Below are 27,743 nucleotides of genomic sequence, written 5' to 3' on the forward strand. Positions count from 1 at the left end.
CCAATTTTACACATCACATCTACAATGGAATCTCTGAACACGGAACAGCAATCAAACGATTTGGACGTAGCCAAGAAAATGGAAGACGAACGTTTTAGATTACAGAGACAGGTATTTATTATTGTACGTACAATAATAATAATGACGATGATGATGTCCCCTTAACCGATTTTAGACAAGGCCAAGAATTGAAGACAATTTATTCTCAAGAAAGGAACAACTGTGCAGAATATAATACAGTGTATCCTCTTTTCTTTATTCCCTCACTTTCATAATCCGAAGAGACGGCAAATCTGATCTAAAATATTCCAGGCTTCAGTTTTATGCGCTTTCGAGGCACGGAAGCTTAATACTTAGAATTAGAGCTTTATCTTAACCCACCTGGTTAAGTATCTCCCACTCAATAGACATTGCACCGCTAAACAAAAATACTTGGTATCAACATATTCCGGTTTGAAAGGCGAGTCAGGCAGTGAATCTATATACAAGCATATTATTTATCCACAGTTTTTACGTGAAAACTAATAAGAACCTTTGGGGGGGGGATATATACATACATATATCCTTTTTGATAAAACCTCTTTTAAAATTCATCTTAAGGAACACAATTTTTAGAATATACTTACGCCCTCGCCCACATTCTCGAACACCATGTATAGTTTAGTAATTATGTTTGCGTGCTTAAATTTATCAATTGATGGCTTTGAGAAAATAGTACTGGGCCCACCATTCAAATTTATAAATATAAAAGCTTTTATTTTAAAGATATGGCGTAACCTGATTCAAGTAGGAGATATATGTACGATCAATAATTTCGTTAACTATGAATTTTAGTACATTATTCTTTAATTTTTGGCCCGGAAGCCTTTAGTCGATGCGGCAATCGACAATTGCCTACAAATCTTAATGCATACGCTGCATACATCGCGATATTGCGAATAGTCGCGGTATGAAGCTAAATCTTCGCAAATATTTCGCTATTTCGGGTTAAGCCGAAGTCACTTCGCTAAAAGGATTTTATCGGAAAGATTATCGCTTTCGTGGGCACACTTCAATCGGATCGAACACAATAAATACAGCGTATGTATGACTTCAATATGGATAGAAAAATGTAACGAAAACATTTCAGATCTTAATAGCTATTATCCTCATGACTTTTTTTTTCTTGCACGAATATCGCGTTCTTCGTAGGCGATCGATATCCGGTCTTAGGACTGCACAGGCTATGTATCCTCCTGCATAGTTAGTTACTTTCCCTTCAAAAACCCATTAAGATCGAAATTCCGTCTCTTTCAATTTAAGTTTCACACAAAAAACTGCATCATTACCATTTGTACAAAAGATGTAATAATATATTTACACAGGTTCGTATGATACAAACGGATAGACTCCATCGAACTATGGGTGTGCATCCGAAGTTCCGCAGACAAGACAATTTATTGAGGACACTCAAAAAGGAATTTCTGAATCTTCATAAGGATTTAAAGGTAATATTGGTCATTTAATTATCAATACAATATAGTATTTTAAAGTAAAATACCCTACTGTTGGCACTCTCTTCTTGAGTCAGTCCGAAACTTCCAACTCGCTGCTCCATTGTGAATTGCACAAACGGCAAAATTTCATTCAAGACATGCAGGTCAGGCAGGACAAATCAATTCAAATCAAAATATACTTTATTAAAATAGGCTTTTACAAGCACTTTTAAATCGTCATTTATCAAACTATTTCAAGTAAAGCTACCACCGGTTCAAAATGTAGATTCTACCGAGAAGAACCGGTAAGAAACTCAATAGTTACTCTTTTTCAACATCCAAAAAATACGGCCATGTAAGTTAAATACAATGTATGTATGTTATGTCTCGTGCCTGGAAGTCAACAAGCAATAACTTCAAGTTAAAACATGAGATGATTTTGAAAACAGCTCTAGTATTCATATGAGAAAGATTCTTCTGAATAGTATTGTATACTCCTTATATTGTCGTATTATGTGATCCATTGCGGACGTTTTAAAATATCACACGTTATATATTTTTTTACTTCGTAGTTGGAACGTCAAATAAAGTTAACAAACGCGACAACAGCAGGTTTAGACATTTTACCATTTATTTTATCCAAACTAACCAACGGTATGATAATGTTACGAAATACATCGGTGATTATAAGAAAATATAAATAACAATAAAATCTACAAAAACATTGCGTGTGTTTATAAAGGCTCGGTAATCTTAATATCATTCACTTAATAATCCTAAACAAACTGCCTCCCATTATGTATTCAATACAGCCTTACAATATATACTTTTATCTACAGATTGCTCGATCTGGGGCACATAAGAAGAACGATAGGAAGATGAAAATCGATCTCGAACGAGCCCTTTTTTTGCGGACACAGACCAAGCAAGAGTGTATAGGTTTCTAGAATTATTAATTAATTAACTTGTAAATTATGAACTAAACTTGCTAGTAGGGGTTTTTGCAAGCTTGTCTGGGTAGGTTACCTTTCACTGATCATATATTCTACCGCTAAACAGCAATACTTAGTATCGTTGTGATCCGGTTTGATACGTATGTGTATCTACCTGCAGCTATGCAAGGGACATCATCTTAATTTCCAGGATCGGTGGCTCATTGGCTCATCGAGATGGTATATTTCTTACACTGCCATTGTCAATAATATGTCCATATGTCCATGGTGTTATCAACTTACCTTACCTTATCCCTATCCGTCATTTTCATAAGAGTAGTTACTTTATTCTTCGATTTTAATTGGTCGTTTGTTATATCGAGTATAGGATTTAGAGAAGCAGATCCGGCTTCAAATCCCCGAATCTCAAATCTCAGTAGCATTCCGAAGCACCAATCGATTCATCTGCTTCACTTCCGTGCTTAGGAAACCACGTAAAGCTGGTGTTCCTCTAGTCGACCAGTCTCAAGAACTGCTGCCGAATGATTTATATTCTATAACAATAGGTGTGTCTATTAGTGATCGTGTGACGTGGTTGACCTGACTGAGGTCTAGTTTAATCAATATATTTGTTTTGAATTAACTGGAGACAATTGGTCTTGTGTATCGAACAGGCGTGTATAATTGTAATTTAACGGGGGTGAAACCACGCGTCACGGCTATCATGATAAATTAAAGTCAACAATGCTCATATCCACGTTAGGTATTTATCAAACAGATCCATTATGAACGGATTATTGTTAAGTTTGTTATCGTCGTTTTGATTGTTAATTTCACGTTAAGCTTAAATGAAGAACTATTTTTTAATGTATTTAATAGAGAATTAGTTGTAAAAGAAAGTTATCAGTGATTAGGCTTTGTACAAACCCATCTGGTAGGTGATATGTATTCATCGCTTATTATAGCACTACTTAGTGTTGTTGCGTTCTGGTTTAAAGGATAAGGTGAGTCTGTATATATAATATTTTAATTCCTAATGAATGGTTAATATTATGGTCACCACGTTCTATCAAGTGACCCTGTGATAGCTAGCCTACCTGCATTTTTTTTTTTAAATATTATACATACAGTGATATTACTTTAAGCAATCTTTAAATAGTAATAATAATAACTTCCAATAACACACTTGAATTGACGTTGTACAAGATTAAATTATAGGTTACATCTCGAACAGATAAATCTATTAAAAATGTTTATTTATTTACTTAATAGTAATGGAATAGACTTTTTGAAAATAATAAAATTTATTTGAATATTAAATTCAATTAAACAAAAATAAAAAAAATATTCTAAAACGAAAACATGTAGCAGAATTGGATCCCAATCATGTAATGAATGATTAAACCTAAATATTATAGAATATTAATTTTGAAGGAATTAGCAAGTTTACTGAAAACTCAAGGGAGATCTGGTCCCCAGAGATTCCTTAGTTGACAGTAACTTTGCCCAACATAACTAGATTCTCTCATGTTTAAATTAGGAATATTATTAATATTGTAAAAATTTTGACCAATGATTTGGATTTGCGAAGTCCTTTAACTAAGTGGTTAGTGGTCAGACATCACACAACTAAATAGTCTTTCCATATCTTCTGAAATATTTTGGATATATTTTGTTTATACAAATGTTTTGTTAATTTTTAAGAATTGTTTTTATATAAAACGTATTTAGTATAAGTTATCTAACTAGGTAAAGGTTCATCGAAATCCTTTTATTTCAGCTAACCATTAGGCTATCACTGAATCCACCATTTAGTGTCATATTTTTTAAATATATGTGTTTTCAGAGGGTATAACACTTATGGATCAAATAGACGGATTATTACAACGTAAAAACAAACAATTGATCAAACTGAAGGGCGTTGTCAGCTCCAATAACGGTCAGGTATAATTAAAACCTTACTCATCATCAAAACATTTGAAGTTGGTCTTCTATTATCGATTTGGTTCCTTACAAATTTTAACAGATTGAAGAACGTCGTAACTTAAGCGAAAACAGATTGACTTCCGCAGAAAACAAGTTGGAAGCTGCGACGCGGAGATTCAATGTTGTTCAATGTGAGAATAAGAAAATACGAGATGAAATTGAACATATGCTCAATGATAGGTATATATGCTCAATATAGGTAAAGTTAGTTGATAACTTTTGAGTCCACTTCCAGGCAAATATTCTGCGCCTTACTTGACTGCGAATTGTATTATATATATGGCATACTAGCTGTCGTCCGCGGCTTTCATCGTGGTTTCCTCTTAGGGGTTGGTCGGCAGGTGTTAAGTATAAAAAAGCCTATGTCCTTGTGGTTCATACCAACTTTCATCGAAATCGGTTTATTGGTTTGGCTGTTAAAGCGTAACAGACAGACAAACGGACAGAGTTACTTGTATAATATTTATCGCATTTGAAATATTGGGTAATTCCAGTTTCGTTTAATCTACCTCTTACTTTGTATAATTAAGATAATGTTTCAACGTTTTGTTGCCATCACTGATGACAGGAAGGCTTGATTGTTTTGCCCAAATGATCGGGACTGTAGCAAATAGGGGATATACTTCTACCATTTTTGCCACCACTCCACGCAGTTATTTGTCCAGTAGCAATTATTAATTTTGATTTATATATACTTATTTAGGACCTCAGTATAAATATTTTTACGTAACTAATAATAATTTTGGAACGAAGGTTTTTTTACGCGGCTTACAGTTTTCAATTTTTTATATATATATATATATAAAAAAATTCCATAAACTTATATTCATAGTTCAATACTTTTAGAGCAATTTTCAATCAATCGTGGACAAAAATGCTGAACTCTTTGAACAAAGGCAAGAAGTTTCTCACGGATCTTTTCGAATCATCGACCCTGGCTTACGACCAGCGTGATGAATGGTGCACGAAGCTGAAGTCCGTTCAGGATAAGGGGAAAATTGATCAAATGGTCCAAATTCAGGTGAATTTTTACATATATACAAATATCGACTAAACTAATTAACACATATTTATATGTAATTATAAATCTTCAGATTCTTACTGAATTATACACCTTTATACCTTCCTCATCATTCATTCTAATAATCAATGATATTTTTTGAGTTTATCGCGTACAGGCCCAGTGGAATTACTTTATGTTATTAATATGTGATATTGTTCGTAACCTGAGACTTTTTCTTGTGCGTACAAAAAACAAATATGTTCGGCAAATATATAATGATCACCATGAAAGTTGGTACTTGGTGGTAGGCTGGTATTTTATGGGGAAAATTAGTACACCAGCCACTTACATATAAACTCAAAAGATTTTACACACTTACAGTCTTGACGATTGATATTATTATTTATTGAAATTAGCTTATATATTACAAATTAATTAATTAAAATTGCGTTTATCTTCGTTTTTTTTAACTAAGTTCTATTTTTATAATTAAATTTTGAATAAACTGTTATTGTTTACTAATATTATAAATACGAAAGTAACTATTACTGTCTGCATGTCTGTTACTCTTCCACGGCTAAACATCTAACCACTTTTATAAGTAAAACCTAACAAACTCCTAAAATGATTAAATTCGCGAGATACAACTAGTACCCTATAATTAGAAATGTAATTAATTGGATTTTCCTAGTTTTTTAACGATGTTGAATTTTCTGAATAAATAAATAAAATCGTGGAGTTAATACTTGTTGACTTCCAGGCAGAATATATTACATACATATGTATATAATTATATTTAACTAACATGAATGTTATTTTTGGATGTTGAAAAAGAGTAACTACTGAGTTTCTTGTCGGTTCATCTCGGTAAAATCTACATTCCGAACCGGTGGTAGCTTTACTGAATATAGTTGGTTAATGAAGATTCAAAAGTGCTTGTAAAAGCCTACTCGAATAAAGAATATTTCGATTTGATTTGATTTGAAACGCATGTGAAACCACACGGAAGAGTTAGTTTTATTACACGATGACAGCTTCCACTCCAATTCCTGAATCGATCACACCTTATCGCCCTACTTTTAATGACACTTCGCTGATAACGTAACCCCATTAATTTGTACCTCGACACATCCATTTGTTTATGCATAGTAATGTATTTTAAACTGGGTCACAAGATCTATTGAATTAGACATATCTAAATATACAGTACAAGTTATATAATTAATGCCCCACGGTCGGCAAACCCTTATCGTGTTGAAACGGTTTTGGAAGTATACTTATGGCCTGAAGATGTTTATCTTTACTAATAGAGGCCTATAGCATATATGAACCTATGTATATACAGTTACCGATATTTTTGTGTATATTGATTATATATTATAATCGTATTATGGGTATTAGAAAAAAAAACACATCGTATAAAAGGTAAGTACATAAATGTAAAGGCCTTGAAAAGATATAAGTAGATAAATGTGTAAACACGTACAATAATATGGGAGACTTCTCATCTGTTAAAAAACACACAAATACACAACTTGTTGCACATGTATCAAAATGTATACCAGATGGTAAGCTTACAAAGTTTGCGTCGCCAATGCAGCACCAACCTTAGGAACTAAGATGTTATGTCCTTTGTACCTGTGGTTACATTGGATTAACCCTTCAAACAGGAACACAACAATTAGTATTGCTGTTTGGCGCAAATTGTGGTACTTGCGCAAATTAAAATCTTAAATCTATGATTCCAGGAAATGAGAGATCTACAGAAAGCATTCGACCATGAGATGAAACTCTACAACTTTCTGGCAAAAAAGGGAGTGATAAGAATAAATAAGAAGGAAGAAGAGAGAGAAGAGGCAAATAAGAAGAAAGAAGAAGAAGATATACGGAAAGAAATTGATTATCATACGAAAATTTTGGATGATATCCGTGTGAGTGTGATCTTATAATATTCTTCAAATATAGAGAATTGTCCATATTGAGGCAATTTTGACCATTCTATGAAAAACATTAGAAAATAATTATTAGAATATCAATTAAAATATGCAAATTTGTAGCGTCGACACTAACCATCACAAATATTTGGTTTATAAATATTCCACGGACGGTCGTGAACAAAGCGTGATTTAAATAAAACACTCGTGATATGGATTTTGTTAAAATTTCCGCAGAAAAAATATAACTTTAACGCTCCGGTTAATTCGCTTATTGTGTATATAATTTATGCTTTTTCGAATATGCTACGTGGGACTCAAGAACTGTATAACGATCATAGTAGGTCATCTGGGTAGTACAACTAACTAGTATATCCATGAAAAAATTTCGATATGTCCCTTTGAGAAGGTTTTGAGCTTATTCAACGCTACTCCGATATATGCAGGTTTCCTCACGACGTTTTTAGTGCATGATAAGGTTTGACTACAATGGTTGTTATGGTGTAGTTGATGATAAGATTCACGTATTTAAACTCACAATCGATTCACAGTTCCTTTATAGAATAATAATATTTTTTTTATTAGAACTGTAATTCATCTCGTGCTCAGCGTTAAATGAAAATATCATGCGGAATCCATGTGTCTAATCTCTATGAAAATCTTCCACATGTGTATCAACCAACCCGCATTGAGACAGCGTGGTGGAATAAGTTCCAAACCTTACCCTCAAAATTAGAGGAGACTTTAGCCCAACAATAGGACTAATGACTCTAATGACTAGATAGACCAAATGACTAAATGTAATGTTTATTTTAAATGTATATGTTACTTATATTCTTAGGCCATTAGTTATAGCTTTAAATATGCCACCTACACTTATATATCTAGTTAGTTAGGTATATATTTTGATAGCTTAGTAAGGTATGAAGCGTATTCCACTATTTCACTTTGTTGATGACAATATATTTGTTAAATCTTCCGACGTCTACAAGGTTCCGCCTTTACTGCGGACTATGAAACGAATCATTACACGATATTTAATCAAAAATCGATGTCAATATTAAGTCTAGTCTGTGATAATAAACTTGAAACATTCTACGAATACTAATACGATCTTGTGGTGTTAGAAAGTTATATGCGACATTGATTATAATGATTAATTATAGCATTTAAAGGACACATCAAAGCGTAACACCATAAGTCAATTTTCAACAATTTCACGAAAGAGTTCTTTCAGAATGCCACTGATGGCTGGAATAAAAATGAATGAAATGAATAAAAATGAATAATATCGAATGTATTAACTGAATCGCTATTTTCATTCTTTTATTAAACTCATCGAAAGTCGTTTGATGTAAAATGCTCATTTAGATACACTTTTGTAGAACTATAACATTCACTGGTTAAGCTATTACTTTGTGATGGGATGTATTTATTTATTTATTTTGTGTCTGTGTCGTTTTGCTGTTAGCTACTGACCTTTACAGCGTCACCGGGCGTGGGGCAAGTACTAGACACATTCTTGAGATGTATAATTATTCAAATTTGTTGTTAAACTTAAGGTATTTGATAAATCAAAATGTAAGCGCAATTTAATAAACTACTAACGCCATCTATTATTAAACTCAGGCAATTATATTTGTACACTTTTTTATTTGTAAGTGTAATTGAATTTTATGATGCACTCACACAGGTATATGATGGAGTTGTTCGCTAAACTACCAATTTAGTGTCATGTCACTCGAAATAAACAACATCGTACTTTATCTTATTTTACAATGTTTATTTTATTACAAATTTCAATTGTGAATGTTTAAATTTGTCAGTGTTATAATAGTCGTGAAAAAGAAATAATTACATTTATCATAATAACAATAAAATTATTTTAATATTAATAACTACACCAAAAACTATTTTTAATTACGTCGAAGAAGTAGAACTTCTCACGCACGTACATAAAGTACACGGATCTTTTTTTATTTTTGTGAAGAAAATGTATTTCAGGACTATCATATTATGTTATGTATATATTACCTTCAGTCTCGAAGATCACTACTAACTTCAGCTAAACTATAAATGTGATTAATAAATGCTCAATATTCAAGGACTATACAAACGAATACAACGCTGAACGAATAATTGAAACATTCCAACGAATTGATGACGAAAATTTTTCCATTTACAAACTTCTAAATGAATTTTGCGCCGAAAACGAAGTACTAAGACGGAACCTTAAAGAGATACAACGAAATATTGGTAATGTATTCCATTTACATGTAAAACATAATGATTTAATTATTCGTTAATTTAGTATCTATATATACATATATTCTAAAGAGATAAATTTTGTTTGTTTGTATGTATACATCACTATATTTACGTCATTTTATTTCTTTCGACGACCTCCGTAGTCTTGTAGTGTTCACCGGTTTTCATGGGTACGCCACTCCGAAGTCTCGGGTTCGATTCCCGGCCGAGTCGATGTAGAAAAAGTTCGTTAGTTTTCTATATTGTCTTGGGTCTGGGTGTTTGTGGTACCGTCGTTACTTCTGATTTTCCATAACACAAGTGCTTTAGCTACTTACATTGGGATCAGAATAATGTATGTGATGTTGCCAATATTTATTTATTTATTATTAAAGTAAACCTGAGTATTGCCTGGGCGGATCGCTATTCTATAAAAATATACGTAGACTCTGGACGCGATATCGGTTTCCTTCATTGCCACGTGGTGGTCGAATCGCTCGATAGTCACGATAGAATTTTCAATATGTGGTATTTTTATAAGAGACGTAACATAAATTTCACGATGTGAACATTTCACAGAGACCATAACGCCTTATGAGCTGGATGAGCGATATCGATCTTTGCGCGTAATAGCTATTAGATCTCTTTTACTTCCTCTCTTTAAGTTTCCTTATCACCTTTATGTTATTATAATAACAATTTTATTTATTGAAGTAGTTACACAATACACGTATCACTAAACATTTAAAATTGATATATCATAAACTGATGTAACATTCGAAGCGATACGTCTTTAAAAGCGTAAGCAACAATTACCAATAAATTGACCTGTATAAAATTTAAAATCATATTTTAATAATTTAAACGAAGATATAACAAATATAAAATACTATACTGAAGAAATTAAAAGCAAGTTAGAAAATTAAAAACACTATAATTTGCAATAAATATAAAAAATATCCATTTAAAAATATCAAATTATATGCTAAGTTATACAATCTGTTTATGAATGGCTGGTGCCTGTGATAGGTAATTTATGTTCTTTCAAAAATGTCATCATCCAAAATAAAGAGTGGACATTACTTAGTATAACATCCTAATAAGCGTTTATTATTATTTAAATTAGTATTAAATAGTAACAGCATAGATTAATAGTTAAGGAATCAATTAAGGGCATATCCCATATTAATTGGCATTTTAGAGGAATTTCTGGTTTTCCGTTACTCTGCAATTTAAATCCTCGCTATGGTTGAAGGGCCGCCAAGCTATATGAAAATTCGCAGATTCGATCCCCTTGGCTATTTTCGTCCCCATTTTTACCACAAGCTTTAAGTTGTTTTTAGTTAAATAGGGATATTAGTAATTTTATAAAGAGGCAGTGCTACTATCCTCTAAAAAAAATTAAATGAATTTAAATAAAATACAGTGGACAGGAAAGATTGGAATGAGATGATGGAAGAAAAAAGACAAAGGAAGTTAGAAGATCTTAAAGAGAAATTAGAAGAACAAAAGATTATCACAGAAGATAAAAGGAACCAGTTGATGTCAAAGGTAGAACTTATAAATGACACAATGGATAAAGTCAATGAAATATTCAAGTAAGTAAAAAATATTGTATTAACTTAAAATAGACTTAAAGAAAGTAATGCTTCATAATTACATCAATCATAATCGCATAATGAGTTTTTGTTTACGTTTTAAAATATGTTTTCACCTCACGCCACATTGGTAGAATTCCTTTTGACCAAATGTTTGGTACGGTTGGCAAATCTTAAAGACTCCATTGATGTGTTATGTTGTGTGTGTATGAAGTAAAGATGTGTGTGTCGATGCGAGCCGTAAACTTAACCGATGATTCTGAGTTCAAACCCAAACCAGACACCAATTTTATTTATGATTCGTATCTGCTAAGAAAAAAAAATTATGAGAAAAAATGCACGTAGTCGAAAAAATCCGCCACGTGTTTGCACCAACCCGCATTGCGTGGTGGAGTAAACTCCAAAACTAAATTTCTGCGCAAATACAACAGCCTCTCAATTTATATCTTTCATGAACATGTTTGGCGGTAGAATATCTGATGAGTGGGTGGTACCTAGCCAGACGGACTTGCACGGAGCTCTACCACCAAATATCTGCACTTTATATGCTAAATGTCAGCTTCAAAGACATCAAATTTCAATCACCATATACTGCATATTATTATTTTTTTATATTTTATCAGGCATGATATGTTTATTTAATAATATATTGTAGAGTGACACGTTTGTCACGACAATAGTCTAAATTAAAATCGGCTGAACAAAAATACCAGTGTAAGCTCCCGTCAAGTTATAAAGAGTTCTTTACCTCAGACGTCATCATCAGCATAATCAGCCTTTATTAGTCTACTGTTGAACATAAGCCCATACCCCAAGGCGCACCACTGAGCCCGATCTTCGGCCCTTCTCATCCACTATACACATATAGCGTATATATACCTCAAAGTCAAAGTCAAAGTCAAAAATCTTTATTCAATATAGAAGTGTTTGCGCTTGCTTATTGATTGTCAAAAATCTACCACCGGTTCGGAATTTAGCACCTCGGACCTGAGAAGAACCGGCGAAAGAAACTCAGCGGGATATATTTTTTTTATTTTTTTTTAACCATTTTCCATTTTCCATGGATTTAATCGCGTATATTAATTATTTTAACATCCCGACGTTTCGAGCACTTTGCAGTCTGCCCGTGACCACGAACACTAACGTTAAAAACTAGTTTTATTTCAAGCTGTAGGATATGACACAGAGTAAAAACTGATGGTATATATGGGCGCAAGTCGCCATTTATCGGCAATGGTTTAAAATATTAATAACATAAAATAATAATTATAAGTATATTGTCAATTATCATTTTAATGTTTATATTTTATTATGTAAATTTGTAAAACACTATTATTTAATAAGTAAAACTTAATTTGGATCCGTCTTGTAGCGCCACCTGTAATGTGTCATAACGGACTATGTATTAAAAATATTATATTATTTTTTAAGTAATTCAATTGTAATTAATTAAGAGCTATATTTAATAATAAGAACCAAATAGATATTCATCTTTAATATTAAACTATATTTTAAGAATGAATTTACAGTAATTGCATTAATTTATAATAAAAAGTTGTAGTTGTGAATATCCGTTTGATTCATTCGAAAAGGACGCGTTAGAAACGGGCATTGTTATAGCAACGCCATATTGCATTGACATTTTTTAAAAAAAGACAATAAATTGTTAACAGAACTAATAAAGATTATTTATATTGATTGCGTTTCACTGCGATGGAAGCTGTAAACCCGACTACTTCTCCGACAGCAGCGGTGGGATCACAGCCCTGAGACTCTTCAAGACCTCCGGATGAGTCAATATTCACTATGGAACAAGTTATGGGTCTTCTAACATCTATTACGAGGACAGCTGCGACAAGCGCTGCAAGAGCAACATTAACTGAGGAGATCGTAACTATGCGGCGACACCATGACTTTTATCTTTCGCCGTTCAACCCTGATGAGAGATCACATGACATCAGGGACTGGTGCGCTAATGTTGATCAAACCATTATAAAATTGAATATTTCGCCACACGAAGCTCGAATGAAGGCCATTCTGCAATTGAGAGGACGAGCCAAGATATGGGCCGACACCTGGTCGTTGCACTCAACGACGTGGGAGCAAGTGAAGCAGGAGCTGATCCATACGTTTGGTGAAGAGTTCCGGTACGCGGATGATGTGCAAAAATGGCGCATCTACACTTCGGACCAGGCGAGCAGCTACGCTGAATATGCTACGACGGCCTGGACGCTTTTCAAGAGAGTTAGACCAGAAGCTTCCGCTGCCGAGGTGGTAGATGCACTGATCACAGGTATTTATCCTGAGTTTATTCGGTCGGAGTTGTTGAGAAATACACCCGAATCGCTCCCCAAATTAGTATCGATTTTAAAAACATTCCGGAAACGTAAAATCGAAAATAGAGAGAGTAAATATAACGATTCTAAAAAAAGTACGTGTTACAGGACCTTCAAAGGATCAAATTATATGTTTCAATTGCAATAAGCCTGGTCATTTGTCAGGAGATTGTAGAGATAAAAATCTCTCTAAGCATAACTCTCTTTTATTGCAATCAAATAACAATCCCGGTACCAGTGGTAGTTATAGTAATGTTAAGATTATTGAGTGTAGTTATTGTCATCGTACAGGACATTCAGAGAAAAATTGTTTCCGGCGTCAAAGTGACGAACGTAACTCCTCGAACAAAAACGCGATTCAACCCTAGCTAATATTGTAGAACAATTGAATAGTGATTCGATTCCCAAAAATAGAGCAGATACTCACGTTATACTTCAGGATAAATTACTGAGACGTAAAGTACAGATAAATAATAAAACACATAAATGAATTATAGTTCCACGTAATTACTGGTGAAAATCTTATATCCTATTATCATGATAATCTTCAACACTTTAGTTGAGAAAATATCCTTGAAAAATTGCGAGAGGAATATTAGTTCCCTAATATGACTAGATTAGTTAGAAAGTTTGTAGAAAACTGTATTATGTGTAGAGTAAGAAAGGAGATATCGGGCGCTAGACAGGTTACTTTTCATCCAATTGATAAAATAGCTGTGCCCTTCCATACAGTTCATGCTGATATAACCGGATGAATGAACGGGAAATGCAACGAACCTGAATATGCTTTTGTATTTATTGATGGTTTCACTAAGTATGTCCATATGCTTTATACCAATGATCGTACAAGCGAAACTGCTATCAAATGTTTTCAAAATTTATTACTTAATTTTTATTTATTATTAATTGCCGATCAGGATAAAAGCATGACATCTACAGAGCTTAAAAATTTTTGCTAACAATATGAGATTCAATACTATGTAATAGGTAAGGGAGCTAGTAGGGCCAACGGGCGAGTTGAACGATTAATGAAAGTCTTAAAAGATAATATGTCCGTTAGAGACTAATAGGCCATGGCACACCGCTTTACAAAAATTACAACTAGCTATTAACTGTACAGTATAAAAAGTACAGGAATAAATCCAATGGAATAATTATTAGGTAAAAGATGTTTCCCACCTGCCATCAAAATGCTACAAATTGACGATGACATACTGACAGACAACTTAGAGGACATTAGATCAAATGCTTAAAAACGGATGGACGAGCGGTCCCTTAATGATAAAATGCGCTTTGGTAGAGGTAAAGTCGGTGATTTCGTCTTGATGCAGCGCCATGAACGACACACCACTAAATTAGGCCCTAAATTTGAAGGCCCGATGAAAATTTTAGATATATTGGCAAATGATCGATACAGACTTAAACATGTTAACTTCGTGGGTGTTCAGAAAAAATTGTAAGTCATAATGCCTTACGGCCTGCCCCTACAGCTCAATCAGACCCTTTTAATGATTCTGTCAACTCGGACGAATTTACCGTATGGGCGGAGGAATCAAATGAGACTGATTAACGTGACGGTGCTTCTATTTCCGCTCCGGTCAATGTTGATACTGTATGATACATTCTGTTGATATGATTTATTTTATGTTGTAATTAACATATATATTTTTTTTGTTGATATGTTTTATTTTATGGCGTAATTAACATCATTTTTTGTTGATATGATTTATTTAATGATATAATTAATATGTGCGTGTATGTGTAAATTTATTTTTCCTAACCTATCCTATCCTATATCCCTTCCTAAAACGCTGGTTGGCCACCATGCGTATCCTTAAACCTGGTCTTGTTGGCTAGATCCCTGGATGGGTGATGCCTTATGTGTTGGCTAGATCCCAGGATGGGTGATGCCTTATGTTTTGGCTAGATCCCAGGATGGGTGATGCCTTATGTGTTGGCTAGATCCCAGGATGGGTGATGCCTTATGTGTTGGCTAGATCCCAGCATGGGTGATGCCTTGTATGTTGGCTAGATCCCAGCATGGGTGATGCCTTGTATGTTGGCTAGATCCCAGCATGGGTGATGCCTTGTGTGTTGGCTAGATCCCAGCATGGGTGATGCCTTGTGTGTTGGCTAGATCCCAGCATGGGTGATGCCTTGTGTGTTGGCTAGATCCCAGCATGGTCGATGCCTTGTATGAAATTATAACATGTAACAGCGCAGGGGACGCGCTGGAGTCAGTATGGCCGTATGGGCGCAAGTCGCCATTTATCGGCAATGGTTTAAAATATTAATAACATAAAATAATAATTATAAGTATATTGTCAATTATCATTTTAATGTTTATATTTTATTATGTAAATTTGTAAAACACTATTATTTAATAAGTAAAACTTAATTTGGATCCGTCTTGTAGCGCCACCTGTAATGTGTCATAACGGACTATGTATTAAAAATATTATATTATTTTTTAAGTAATTCAATTGTAATTAATTAAGAGCTATATTTAATAATAAGAACCAAATAGATATTCATCTTTAATATTAAACTATATTTTAAGAATGAATTTACAGTAATTGCATTAATTTATAATAAAAAGTTGTAGTTGTGAATATCCGTTTGATTCATTCGAAAAGGACGCGTTAGAAACGGGCATTGTTATAGCAACGCCATATTGCATTGACATTTTTTAAAAAAAGACAATAAATTGTTAACAGAACTAATAAAGATTATTTATATTGATTGCGTTTCACTGCGATGGAAGCTGTAAACCCGACTACTTCTCCGACATATACGTCTGAGGTATATACACGCTATATGTGTATAGTGGATGAGAAGGGCCGAAGATCGGGCTCAGTGGTGCGCCTTGGGGTATAGGCTTATGTTCAACAGTAGACTAATAAAGGCTGATTATGCTGATGATGACGTCTGAGGTAAAGAACTCTTTATAACTTGACGGGAGCTTACACTGGTACAGCATTTCATCAAACACTTCATATTAACTTTACCATATAATACCTTTTTATCCATAATGTAATGCAAATAACATGTATATCTTTGAATATATTAATTAACATACGAATCTGTCAAAATTACACAATCTCATTAAACGTATAATCAATCATTACCGACGATCGTGCGGCGTCAATGACGTCACTCACCGGTGACGACCGACACTTGTGGGTAGAGAGTATTAATTAATGCCGACGTGTTGATGTGATCATATGCTACATTATTACAGCCACAATGGTCGGACATTCCAAAAAATTATATTTTATGTAATAAGATATTAAGTATTCGATAATTAAAAACCGCATAGATTATTACCTTTACCGAGATACAGAGTGTTTAAAAAAAGAATTATTAATAAACAAGATATATCATTTAGAATTCTATACATGATTACAAAGTCGCAGCTTCTTTGTTTTATCGCCAGTCTACTGCTTAAAGCGTCGTTGCGTAGTAGTCAGTAGGTGCACCTGAATATTCATAATACGCTGAAACCGATCACGAGATAAAATACAACAAAACAATTATGCACTCACTCAGATCTGTTCCCATGACCTTTAAAGATCCACGTGTTTAATCCAGTCAAGCATATCGGCTATAAATGTTAAAATTGTAATAAATACCGCTCAACGTTGAGACGTCAGCTGAGAAACTTCCTGTAAATTCTTTGAAAACAATTTCTCAACAATATATTTTAAAACATTTCTCCCCGAACGTATAGTGTACGTAATTGATTGGTCTGAGTGTATCGTATTGTGAGACATACTGCCCCATTAATTTTAAAACTAGTTTCGAAGTTGTGTTACATTCCTCGATTAGGTTTAATTTATTTTTCAATAAACTTATTTTATGCCATATTAGACTTCATTAATCCTGTTATATGTGTTAAGGAGTAGGACTATCAATTAAACCACGAGACTAGTTATACAGTGGTTTAACAGAAACGTTGCACCGGCGGGTCGCAGCCTCACGCACACATGTAAACGGTTAACTTAACAGACAAATACAAATCCAAATAGTGTTCAAGTTGGCTCTTTAAGTGATTTCAAATCGTCATGTTATGGGTCTAATTGTAAAGCAATCACCGGTTCGTAATTTAAAAAATAAATACAATTAAATTTCTGATTGAATGAAACTCAAGGCTCATAATCTATAGCCTTTCATCGAGTAGTAGCGTATATTTTTTTTCCATTTGATTTCAAATTATGAAAAGGCGAAACTATATCGACATGGTTCATTGTCGATAAGCTTCAAGCCAAATTTGTTATATATAATATTCAGTAGTACTTACTCGAAGTTGAACCTCGAGATTCTCGATTAAGAATCAGGTGTTCTAAACGCTCATACCGTCTCATAAGAGCCATTAACCACAAGGGCAGGTGTAAAAATTATAAAAAATATGTATTTTGCAAGGAAAATAATGCTAACTAAAACTGAAAGTATTTCTTACCTTTAATCCTAGCCGAGGCGAAGTTTATATATAATTGATTGGTTCCGTAAGTAGGGACTCGTATTGCGGGGCACGCGCCCGATCAATTTTAAAACTAGTTTCAGCCACTCACGGATAATGTTGTGGCCGGGAAAATTAATTACGGATTTTTGTTGAGTAAAATCTTATTTTAAGTTTTCATACATTATACTTGGTGGTAGGGCTTTGTGTGAGCCCGTCTCAGTACCTCGTACTCGTCACGTACGTCACCAAACGGCAATACTGAGTTCTTTTGTGTTCCGATTTGAAGAGTTAATAAGCGTAACTACAGGTACAAGGGACATTACATCCACATTTGCGATGAAAGGAATGGTGAAAAAAGGTTACGATGCCAAGTCTTTTATGTAGAGGTGACTATCATCAGGTGACCGACTTGCCAGTCTGCCTGCATATTAAAAAAAAAAAGGATTAATCATTTTTATATATAGATTGATACTCTATATGTTCCTTTACTGTTCTGTTTGGATTGAGACCTTAGTGAGTTGTTTTTCTACACCCAATCAGATAAAAGAATCAATTTTTTTTTCTTCGTCTGTTTGTCCTGAGACATAAATATATTCTGGTGATAAGGCTGAGAAGGGTTTATTTTTGGGAAAGCGACACAGGTTTACTCATGATGCTTCCTTCACCGCTGAGCACGAGATGAATTATAAACACAAATTAAGCACATTAAAATCAGTGGTGCTTGCCTGAATTTGAACCCGCAATAATAGGCTAAGATGCACTAACCACTGGGACTACTCAGATACATTTTTGTTTCTTTAATTAAACAAAACTACGGTATAATTGCATTACAAATCATGAACGCTTGGAAAGGTGGCAGGAATGCCAGCAGCATATCCTCGTTGAACCGCCAACTCAGCTTCTTTGAGTGAAATAATTAAACTGTACATTAATATGGAAATATTTTAGGAAATGTAAACTACTATTTACACCCGCGTGTGCGAGAGAGACAGGTGTTACTGTCCTTTTCTATAACGTGCATACAAAATTTCATGTTGATCGGTTGAGCAGTTTATAAAACTTTACATATAGCACACAAACCGTCAACCCCCCATTGTACCCTGAGGGTTGAATTAAAATTATTAGCCTATATCCTTCCCCGGAACTCAAACTATCTCCATACGAAATTCCATCTAAATCTATTTTGCGGTTTAATCGTGAAGAGATAACAGACAGAGTTACTTCCGCATTTAAAATATTAGTAGAGATTTAGAAGGCATTGTGTAATTATTTTTCTATCGTTATGCGTTAGAGGTTAACGAAGATTTCATTACTTCTTTTGACGTCAACTTATTTGCATCGTCACATTTTAATTAATTTTACTTGGTGGTAGGGCTTTGTGCAAGCCCGTCTGTGTAGGTACCACCCACTCATCAGATATTCTACCGCCAAACAGCATTACTCAGTATTGTTGTGTTCCGGTTTGAAGGGTGAGTGAGCCAATGTATCAGGAACAAGGGACGTAACATCTTAGTTGCCAAGGTTGGTGGCCCATTGACGATGAAATAAAAGGTTAATTTATTATTTCTTACAGCGCCATTGTCTATGGGCAGTAGTGACCACTTACTATCAGGTGGCTCATTTGCTCGTCCGCTTACAAATATCATAAAAAAGAGTGATGTTTAAAATACGTTACATTAAGACACTTGTTGTGGGTTACAAGCACAAGGGACATAACATCTTAGTTCCCGAGGTTGGTGGAGCATTGTTGATGTAAGGAATGGTTAATATTTCTTACAACGCCATTAACAATGGGAGGTAGCTGACCACGTACCATCAAGTGACCTATTTGCACCTCTGAGGACCGAATCATAAAAAAAAAATTTGGTCATTACTAGGCTTCCGTCCGTGGTTCCACTCGCGTGTAGATTACATAGAATTAAATTCCTAAAATTAAAATGTTGTGAGCGATTGATACGCAAATATTATTGACATCGACCATAATATTTGTAAATAAGTAACATGAAAATTGTCAAAGTGTGACATGCGACATTGACATTCATAATAAATTACAGTATAGCATTAACAGCCTGTAAATTTCCCATTGCTGGGCTAAGGCCTCCTCTCCCTTCGAGGAGAAGGTATGGAGCATATTCCACCACGCTGCTCCAATACGGGTTGGTGGAATACGCATGGGGTAGAATTTCGTTGAAATTAGACACATGCAGGTTTCCTCACGATGTTTTTCTTCACCGCCGAGCACGAGATGAATTATAAACACCAATTATGCACATGAAAGTTCAGTGGCTTGCCTGGGTTTGAACCCGAAATTTTCGTTAAGATGCACGTGTTCTAGCCACTGGGCCAATACAACTCTTTTCCTTTATTTATTACGTAAAGGGAAAGATAGTGGGCCGCACGCGAAACTTCGCGTTTATTCAACAGATTTTAACAAATTTCGAATCTATGACCGGTTTTGTTTTGATTTAATTTCATTCTAAACTGACGACGTCTGTTCGCACGTTGTACATTCGTTTTTTTTTTATACAGCCATAGGCGCCGCTCTCTTAATTAATTCTTTGTTAAATCATAACAATGTACTAAATTGAAATCAAGAATCCTCTTTAATTTGCACATCTAAGGCTCCAGCCATCAAAATAATACCATAAACGATTTTTTTATGTCAAATCAAATCAAAATATACTTTATTCAAGTAGGCTTTTACAAGCACTTTTGATTCGTCATTTAACAAACTACATATATTAAGTGAAGCACCGGTTCGGAATGTAGACCGAGAGGAACCGGTAAGAAACTCAGTAGTTACTCTTTTTCAACATCTAAAAATACAGTCATGTTAGTTAGATACAATTATATATGTATGTAATATATCCTGCCTGGAAGTCAACGAGTATTACTCCATGCTTTTTTATCATCTGTATAATCCTGTATCGAAAAATATGCCTTCTTTACCGATGTATTTTTAAAAAATGATTCGAATTGATGAGACGGCAAAGTTAAAAATGTCTGCGGAATTTTATTATAGAAACGGATACCTTGCCCCAAGAAGGATTTATTAACTTTGCGGAGTCGGAAACATGGCGTTATAAGCTTATCCTTATTTCTTGTGCACAATGTGCAGCTATCGTCCCATCGGCTTACGCTATTAAGATATCTTCGATAATAATGTAACAAGATATACAACAAAATTTTTTAATCAATAAGAATTTATAGTTTTGACATCTGTCACCGATAATTTTTTTTTTTATCAAGGTATAACAAAATTCAGCCAACACTAATTATAACTAGATCTCAGATCTCAGAACCTAATTTCCGTTTATAATAAAGGATAATTAACAATAAACCAACAATGATATGTTTAACAAAGAGCTAATCTTAATAGCGCATCAACGCGGGTGATATCGGAAACACGAATATAATTATACTTGTATGCGTATTGAGGACAATCGATGCAATTTCGATCAAATTGGATTAGTACAGACCGTGTCTTGGTAATGAATCAGTAACATCGCCTAAAGGTATATGATTAACGCAATATGCACATCAAACTGTGCGCGTGGACTTCGACATAGATATTGTCTGTCTCTCATCTCACCAGTGTGGTAATCCCTTTATAATATAAAGTATGCTAAAATTAATGGTTGTTACGTCGTTATCGCTGGTTCTTAAAGAATTAACATTTAAATTTACAATTAAACGGAAATAAAAAATAAATGTATGTAAAATATTGACGAGCAAATGGGCCATCTGATGGTAAGTCACCATCGTCCATAGACAAAGGCGCTGTAAGAAATATTAACCATTCCTTACATCACCTATGCGCCGCCAACCTTGGGAACTAAGATGTTATGTCCCTTGTACCTGTGATTACACTGGCTCGCTCACCCTTCTAACCGGAACACAACTATACAGAGTGCTGTTATTTGGCGGTAGAATATCTGATGAGTGGGTGGTATCTACCCAGACGGGCTTGCACAAAGCCCTACCACCAAGTATAATTATGTTTACTTTAAAAATAGATACAGATTTAATTAACTATGTTAGACAGATTGTTGAAATTACAAATTGTATGTACAATATGAGACTTGTCATAACAATTTCGCCACTTATTTTCATCTTCTTATCTGAATTTGATCATGTGAAGAAGCCAACTCTTACTAAATAATAATAATAATAATAAATATTGGACAACATCACATACATTACTCTGATCCCAATGTAAGTAGCTAAAGCACTTGTGTTATGGAAATCAGAAGTAACGACGGTACCACAAACACCCAGACCCAAGACAACATAGAAAACTAATGAATTTTTTCTACATCGACTCGGCCGGGAATCGAACCCGGGACCTCGGAGTGGCGTACCCATGAAAACTGGTGTACACACTACTCGACCACGGAGGTCGTCATAAAAAGGCTTAAGTTTACTTCTGTACCATTTCCTTGTTCCCCGCTGGCTCAACGCATTAACGTGTTTCCAGATAAGGTTGCGTAGTTTTATTCTCTCAGAACAGTATTCCACATATCAACCATATGTGTAACTCGCCTATGCTAAGTGCACAGGAATTCCCACTAAAAAACTGGTGATATCAACTCTGTGTCTTCAGGAGTCGTCCTAGAATCGCTTGTACTTAGTTACCATGATGCCCCGACGGTCGGTCCGTCAGGCATTCAACACCTGCTGTACCCATGTTGTATCAGATCCTACCTAATCTCACCCATGTTTCGATGTGACAATAACTATTTTCTGGTAAACTTTTTTTGGTTAGACCCTTTCTATTGTAAGTTAATAAAACTATGCCTCATTATTAATCTTTTACACGTTAAAAAGTTGCCGTTATTCCAGCACTAATGTAACCATCGTTCCGATTTTATCGTTTTTTAATAAAGTAGACGAACGTCCAAATATGCCACCTGACGCTGTGCAGTCACCAACGCCCATTGAAATTTAATCATTCCTTACATCGCCAATTTGCCAGCAACCTTAGAAACTAAGGCGTTACGTTCCATGTGCCTGTAGATTCATACTATGTATTGCTGTTTGGAGACTGTATGAATGGATGACTCAAAGTCAAGTCAAAGTCAAAAATCTTTATTCAATATAGAAGTGTTTATACTTGCTTATTGATTGTCAAAAATCTACCACCGATTCGGAATTTAGCACCTCAAACCTGAGAAGAACCGGCGAAAGAAACTCAGCGGGATATATATATATATATTTTTTTAACCTTTTTCCATGTACAATTTTAGTTATTTGAAACAGCCTGGAGGCGATCATTTCATTCCCAAGGTGTGCAGTCAACTAAAAAGTCATTAGTGTTGTAATATCCTTTAGCACACAAACGCTCTTTAACGACTCTTTCGAATTTTATAATTGAATAATTTTGAACGTTTTCTGGGATCCTGTTGTAAAAACGTATACATTGCCCCAAAAAAGAGTTACTAACCCTGTGTAATCGGGTACATAGAGTAACAAGTTTATTCTTGTTCCTAGTGTTAATAGAATGTACGTCACAATTTCTGGGAAAATCATTTATGTTTTTGCGTAAATACATAACATTATCAAAAACAAATTGAGAAGCGACAGTCATTATTTTAATTTCTTTAAATTTACCTCTTAACGAATCTTTTGGGCCCAGGTTATAAATTGCACGAATAGCCTTCTTCTGCAGTACACAGACCTCCAATTAAATACCGAATTTCCATTTTAAAAAAGTAATCAACTGATCAGAGAATGGACCTAGGTTTGCGATGTCGTATTATAATAAAATAAATTATAAATATTGGACAACATCACATTCATTACTCTGATCCCAATGTAAGTAGCTAAAGCACTTATGCCATGGAAAATCAGAAGTAACGACGGTACCACAAACACCCAGACCCAAGTCAACATAGAAAACTAATGAACTTTTTCTACATCGACTCGGCCGGAAATCTAACCCGGGACCTCGGAGTGGCGTTTCCATGAAAACCGGTGTACACAACACTCGACCACGGAGGGCGTCAAAAATTATTATCTAAAAAAATATTATCTCCTTGAACACTTTAATATTTATTGGGCTGTTGCCTACCGATATTAGTCCGAAATATCGTGACCGAAATCGGACAGGACTCAGATATACGTACCAGTGTGTTTCTGACTTAATGTGACTTGATGTTTGTGATGTTAGCATTCAAACTACATTCGAATTCCGTTGCAATTAATTTAGCTGTACCATCAATTTCGCTTTCTAGTAATTACACACCTGTACACTTAAGCATATATTTTAAACTGTATATATAGCATTTATTACTATACAAACTTCAGACCGAGCTATGACGGTAATAAGAGATATTAACACGAGCAAACGATTTATATATATAGTTTAATATATGTATACAAAGTTGAGTTTTGATAAATAAGGCTTATTGCGCGATTAAAAATTATATAGACGATGAAAAAGTGCGCAGCTTTTGGTTTATTATCATACAGGATTAAGTTATTTTATTTTATTTTGTTTTTTTTTTTGAGGCCAAAGGTTGGCGGACGAGCAAATAGGCCACCTGATTTTGAGTTGTCACCACCGCCCATAGACAATGGCGCCATAAGAAATATTAACCGTTCCTTACATTGCCAATGCGCCACCAACCTTGGGAACTAAGATGTTATGTCCCTGTCTCACTCACCCTTCAAACCGGAACACAACAATACTGAGTACTGTTGTTTGGCGGTAGAGTATCTGATGCCCGGGCATGCACCAAACCCTACCACCAGGTAAAGTTAGTGTCACTAACACTACCTATACAATTTAAAAGGTGAAATAGAGTATTTAGTCTTTTGGCGGTTATTCGCGGTAAAACCTGCATTAGGAGCCGGTTTATATTTAACAAGTGACCTGCTTGTATCGCACGGGTTCCACTTATTAATAAAGAAAATTATATGATATAAATATACATACATATAAACAAATTTAACATCTTTATGATATTAGTATAGATACATCTTGTAAACTTACGAATCAAAATGTCTTGTAAAAGCCTACTTGAATTAAGTATATTTCGTATTTATTATTCTATCACTGTCCACGCAATTAATAAGAATTAACTACTAGTTGGTCTTTAGATCTATATAAGGTCGATTGAAGGTCGCTTAAAAAGGATAAATCAAATCAACTTTTTTTCTAGATAATACAAATAAAATATAATTTAATAGTATATTCCTTATTTAAACCTCAAAGAAAAAATTTGTACATTTCATTGTTTAAATAATATCATAATAATACTGGCGACCGGTTTCTGCCAAATAAGCCATTGTTGGTTTCCAAGTCCTGAATCATAGCTGGCTTTTGTGGAGCAATGTATACGGTTCTACAATAGGATCCCAGGATGCGTTCAAAATACCTATATTGCCATATTAAAAAAAAGTTGTTAAGGAACGCTTGAGTGCGATAGGTAATTCATAAAATTAGTAAGCTCATGGTTCATAGTACACCTTGGGAATGAAACAAACGCCTCTTGTTTGCCTGCTTTTTTTGTAATAAATATTTGTAAAAAAAAGGCCCGCAGCGTTTCTTTAGCCGGTTCTTAGAGTATTTTCTTTTCTGAACCGGTGGTTGTGTTTGGTTTGACAATCAAAAAGTAAGAAGCATTACGCTTCTGTTTTGAATGAAAAACGTTGTTAATCAAAAATGTCTAAATGAATCGCCTGCTGAAGCTACTCATACTAAAGTATTGAGTGAATACGAGTTTATAAGTTAGTAAATGATATTTATCGACCTTTTTCTATCAAGAAATTGTTATTAGAAGAACCAAAGTCAGAAAGTAGAAGTACATAAGGCTTTTTGGTTTTGTCCTGATCTCTTCGGATGTATCATTTGTGATTACGTACTTCTGTTCTACGTATAGTCAATAAAAAATATTTCAAATAACATTGAAGAAATAATTATAACAAAACCGTTCATTAAATTAATAAAATTACATTCAATGTAATGTAACTTTTTGTAGAGTCAATCCCTTAAGCATAAAACTTTGTATTAAACTCAATATTAATTAATCTTTCAGGGTGTTAGACTGTTCAATGGAACCGTACAAGAATCTCCTCGGAGAAAAGATACCATCGCTTCATCACCTCGACCTAACCTTCAGACTAATAACCGACAAAATTAAGGAGATGGTTCAAATCGCATATTATTACGTTAGTTATTATTATATTAATACATGATTTAATTTATATATTATTCCAATCCGAGAAGTAGGCATAAACAAACATTGGATTAACATATTGCATGCTCTTTGTTAATAGCTTAATATGCTTCAAACAGTTATTTCATAATTATCTACACTCTTACTAAACTACTTATTTGGACTTTAATTTTAGGTCCAAAATTCCGGTAAAATTTTGGTGTATTTTAAAATTGCATATTATTATAAATCCATAGCGAATATCATTGATAATTTAGCAGCTTGACCAAAGATATCACACCAACGCAATGTCAGTCCTTTTTATTAACAGTCATGGTGGTTGGAATAGACTCCACGATTGCTATTCTCTTGAAGAAATTATATAACCTATATCAGCTCATGAATTGCCTTCTATCATCTTTCTACTTTTAGTTACTAATTCAACTTATCCTAACATTCAAAATACAGGAACGCTTCGTTCAGAAAAAAGGCGATAAGACTAGTTCACGACTTAAGAAGTACACTGTTCACCCTGAACCTTTAGATTACTGGACCGCCACCCCTATCAGTTTTCTGGTCCCTGCTGATCCTTGTCCATCGTAAGTTATATAATAGCTTTTAATTTTGGCGTATATTACTTCAAGTCCCTTGATCATATGACAACTATCCGTCAATGTTCTACTGCTGGGAAAAATTAAGAGTTTTTTTCAGCACGATGCTTAATTTATAGGTTGATATTATATATGGCAGAAACACGAACTAATTACGTCAAAATCAAATCATGCTTCCTCGGATTATAGCTCGCGTTCATTTGCTTATATTCATATGTTCTTTCCACTCACACTTTGTCTACAAGCTAAACCCGACAGATGTTGTCCTACCTTCTCTTATTTGATTGTGATCATTATACCTACATTCATTTCAAGGGTTCCGTAACTCTAAAAGAAAAAAAGACACCCTTATAAGATCATTTCGCTGTCTGTTCTTCAAAATCCTGTTCGTCAAGAACACGAATAGATATAAAGTTGAAATTAATACCGAATGGTGACGTCTATCCCTTAAAGAGTATAGAGTACTCAAAACCTATAGAGTACTTCCCGTAACCATTCGACATACATATTCGACATACAATAATTAAATTTGGCAAGAAGGAACATCTTGTAGCATAAGTATAGCAAATAGTCCGAAAACCGTAAATTGGTTTTAACATCAGTTTCTGTTTGTCTATTTGTCTGGTTGTACGGAAACCTGAGTGCGCGAGTCCAAATCGCACTTGCTAATTACTCTGTATTAAGAGTTATATGTGTGTTGATGTCAAAATGTCAGTGTTAAATCAATCCACGAAGTGAATTTAGATATACTTATATCTTTCAGTTGTGTAGAAGCTCGCTGGCTCTCTCGAGTTAGCGACACGCCAGAGATACCTTTTGATAAACTTCAAGTAATCTCAGCTTTAACGGATTTATCCGATGACCCAGCCTTCGAGAGAAGTGATCGAATACACCCCCTCAATGAATGCAGAGTTCCAAGGAGCAGACTTATACTTGCAAGGCGATATATGCAATATTAGACACAACATTTGCTACTTTAAATTTATTTTACAATATAGTT

The 27,743-nt window shown here is 34.3% G+C and overlaps 1 protein-coding gene across 3 annotated transcripts; it reads left to right on the top strand.

Annotated features, from left to right (window-relative positions):
* LOC125073074 (golgin subfamily A member 1-like) lies at positions 1-27,743 on the top strand. 3 transcript variants are annotated; one of them, XM_047683761.1, is made up of 12 exons: positions 1-111; positions 1,365-1,487; positions 2,315-2,414; positions 4,254-4,351; positions 4,434-4,573; positions 5,240-5,414; positions 7,145-7,327; positions 9,436-9,586; positions 11,004-11,175; positions 26,013-26,145; positions 26,601-26,731; positions 27,507-27,743. In XM_047683761.1, exons 1-12 carry the CDS (start codon positions 25-27, stop codon positions 27,700-27,702), a joined length of 1,689 nt encoding a protein of 562 aa, XP_047539717.1. In that variant the 5' UTR covers positions 1-24; the 3' UTR covers positions 27,703-27,743. The 3 variants fall into 3 exon arrangements, with proteins under 3 accessions (XP_047539717.1, XP_047539718.1, XP_047539719.1); XM_047683762.1 differs by lacking the exon at positions 26,601-26,731 and having other exon boundaries at positions 27,507-27,600; XM_047683763.1 differs by lacking the exons at positions 1-111; positions 1,365-1,487; positions 2,315-2,414 and adding an exon at positions 3,212-3,411.

The sequence above is a fragment of the Vanessa atalanta genome, chromosome 23 (genome assembly GCF_905147765.1).
Source record: "Vanessa atalanta chromosome 23, ilVanAtal1.2, whole genome shotgun sequence".
NCBI classification, from domain to species: Eukaryota; Metazoa; Arthropoda; class Insecta; order Lepidoptera; family Nymphalidae; genus Vanessa; species Vanessa atalanta.

What these genes read in the sequence shown, in the direction of transcription:
- LOC125073074 (XM_047683761.1), top strand. Translation starts at nt 25, where the DNA reads ATGGAATCTCTGAACACGGAACAGCAATCAAACGATTTGGACGTAGCC. An exon ending in ATCTTCATAAGGATTTAAAG is followed by an intron (nt 1,488 to 2,314) that starts GTAATATTGGTC and finishes TTTTATCTACAG; the next exon opens with ATTGCTCGATCTGGGGCACA. An exon ending in AGAGATACAACGAAATATTG is followed by an intron (nt 9,587 to 11,003) that starts GTAATGTATTCC and finishes AATAAAATACAG; the next exon opens with TGGACAGGAAAGATTGGAAT.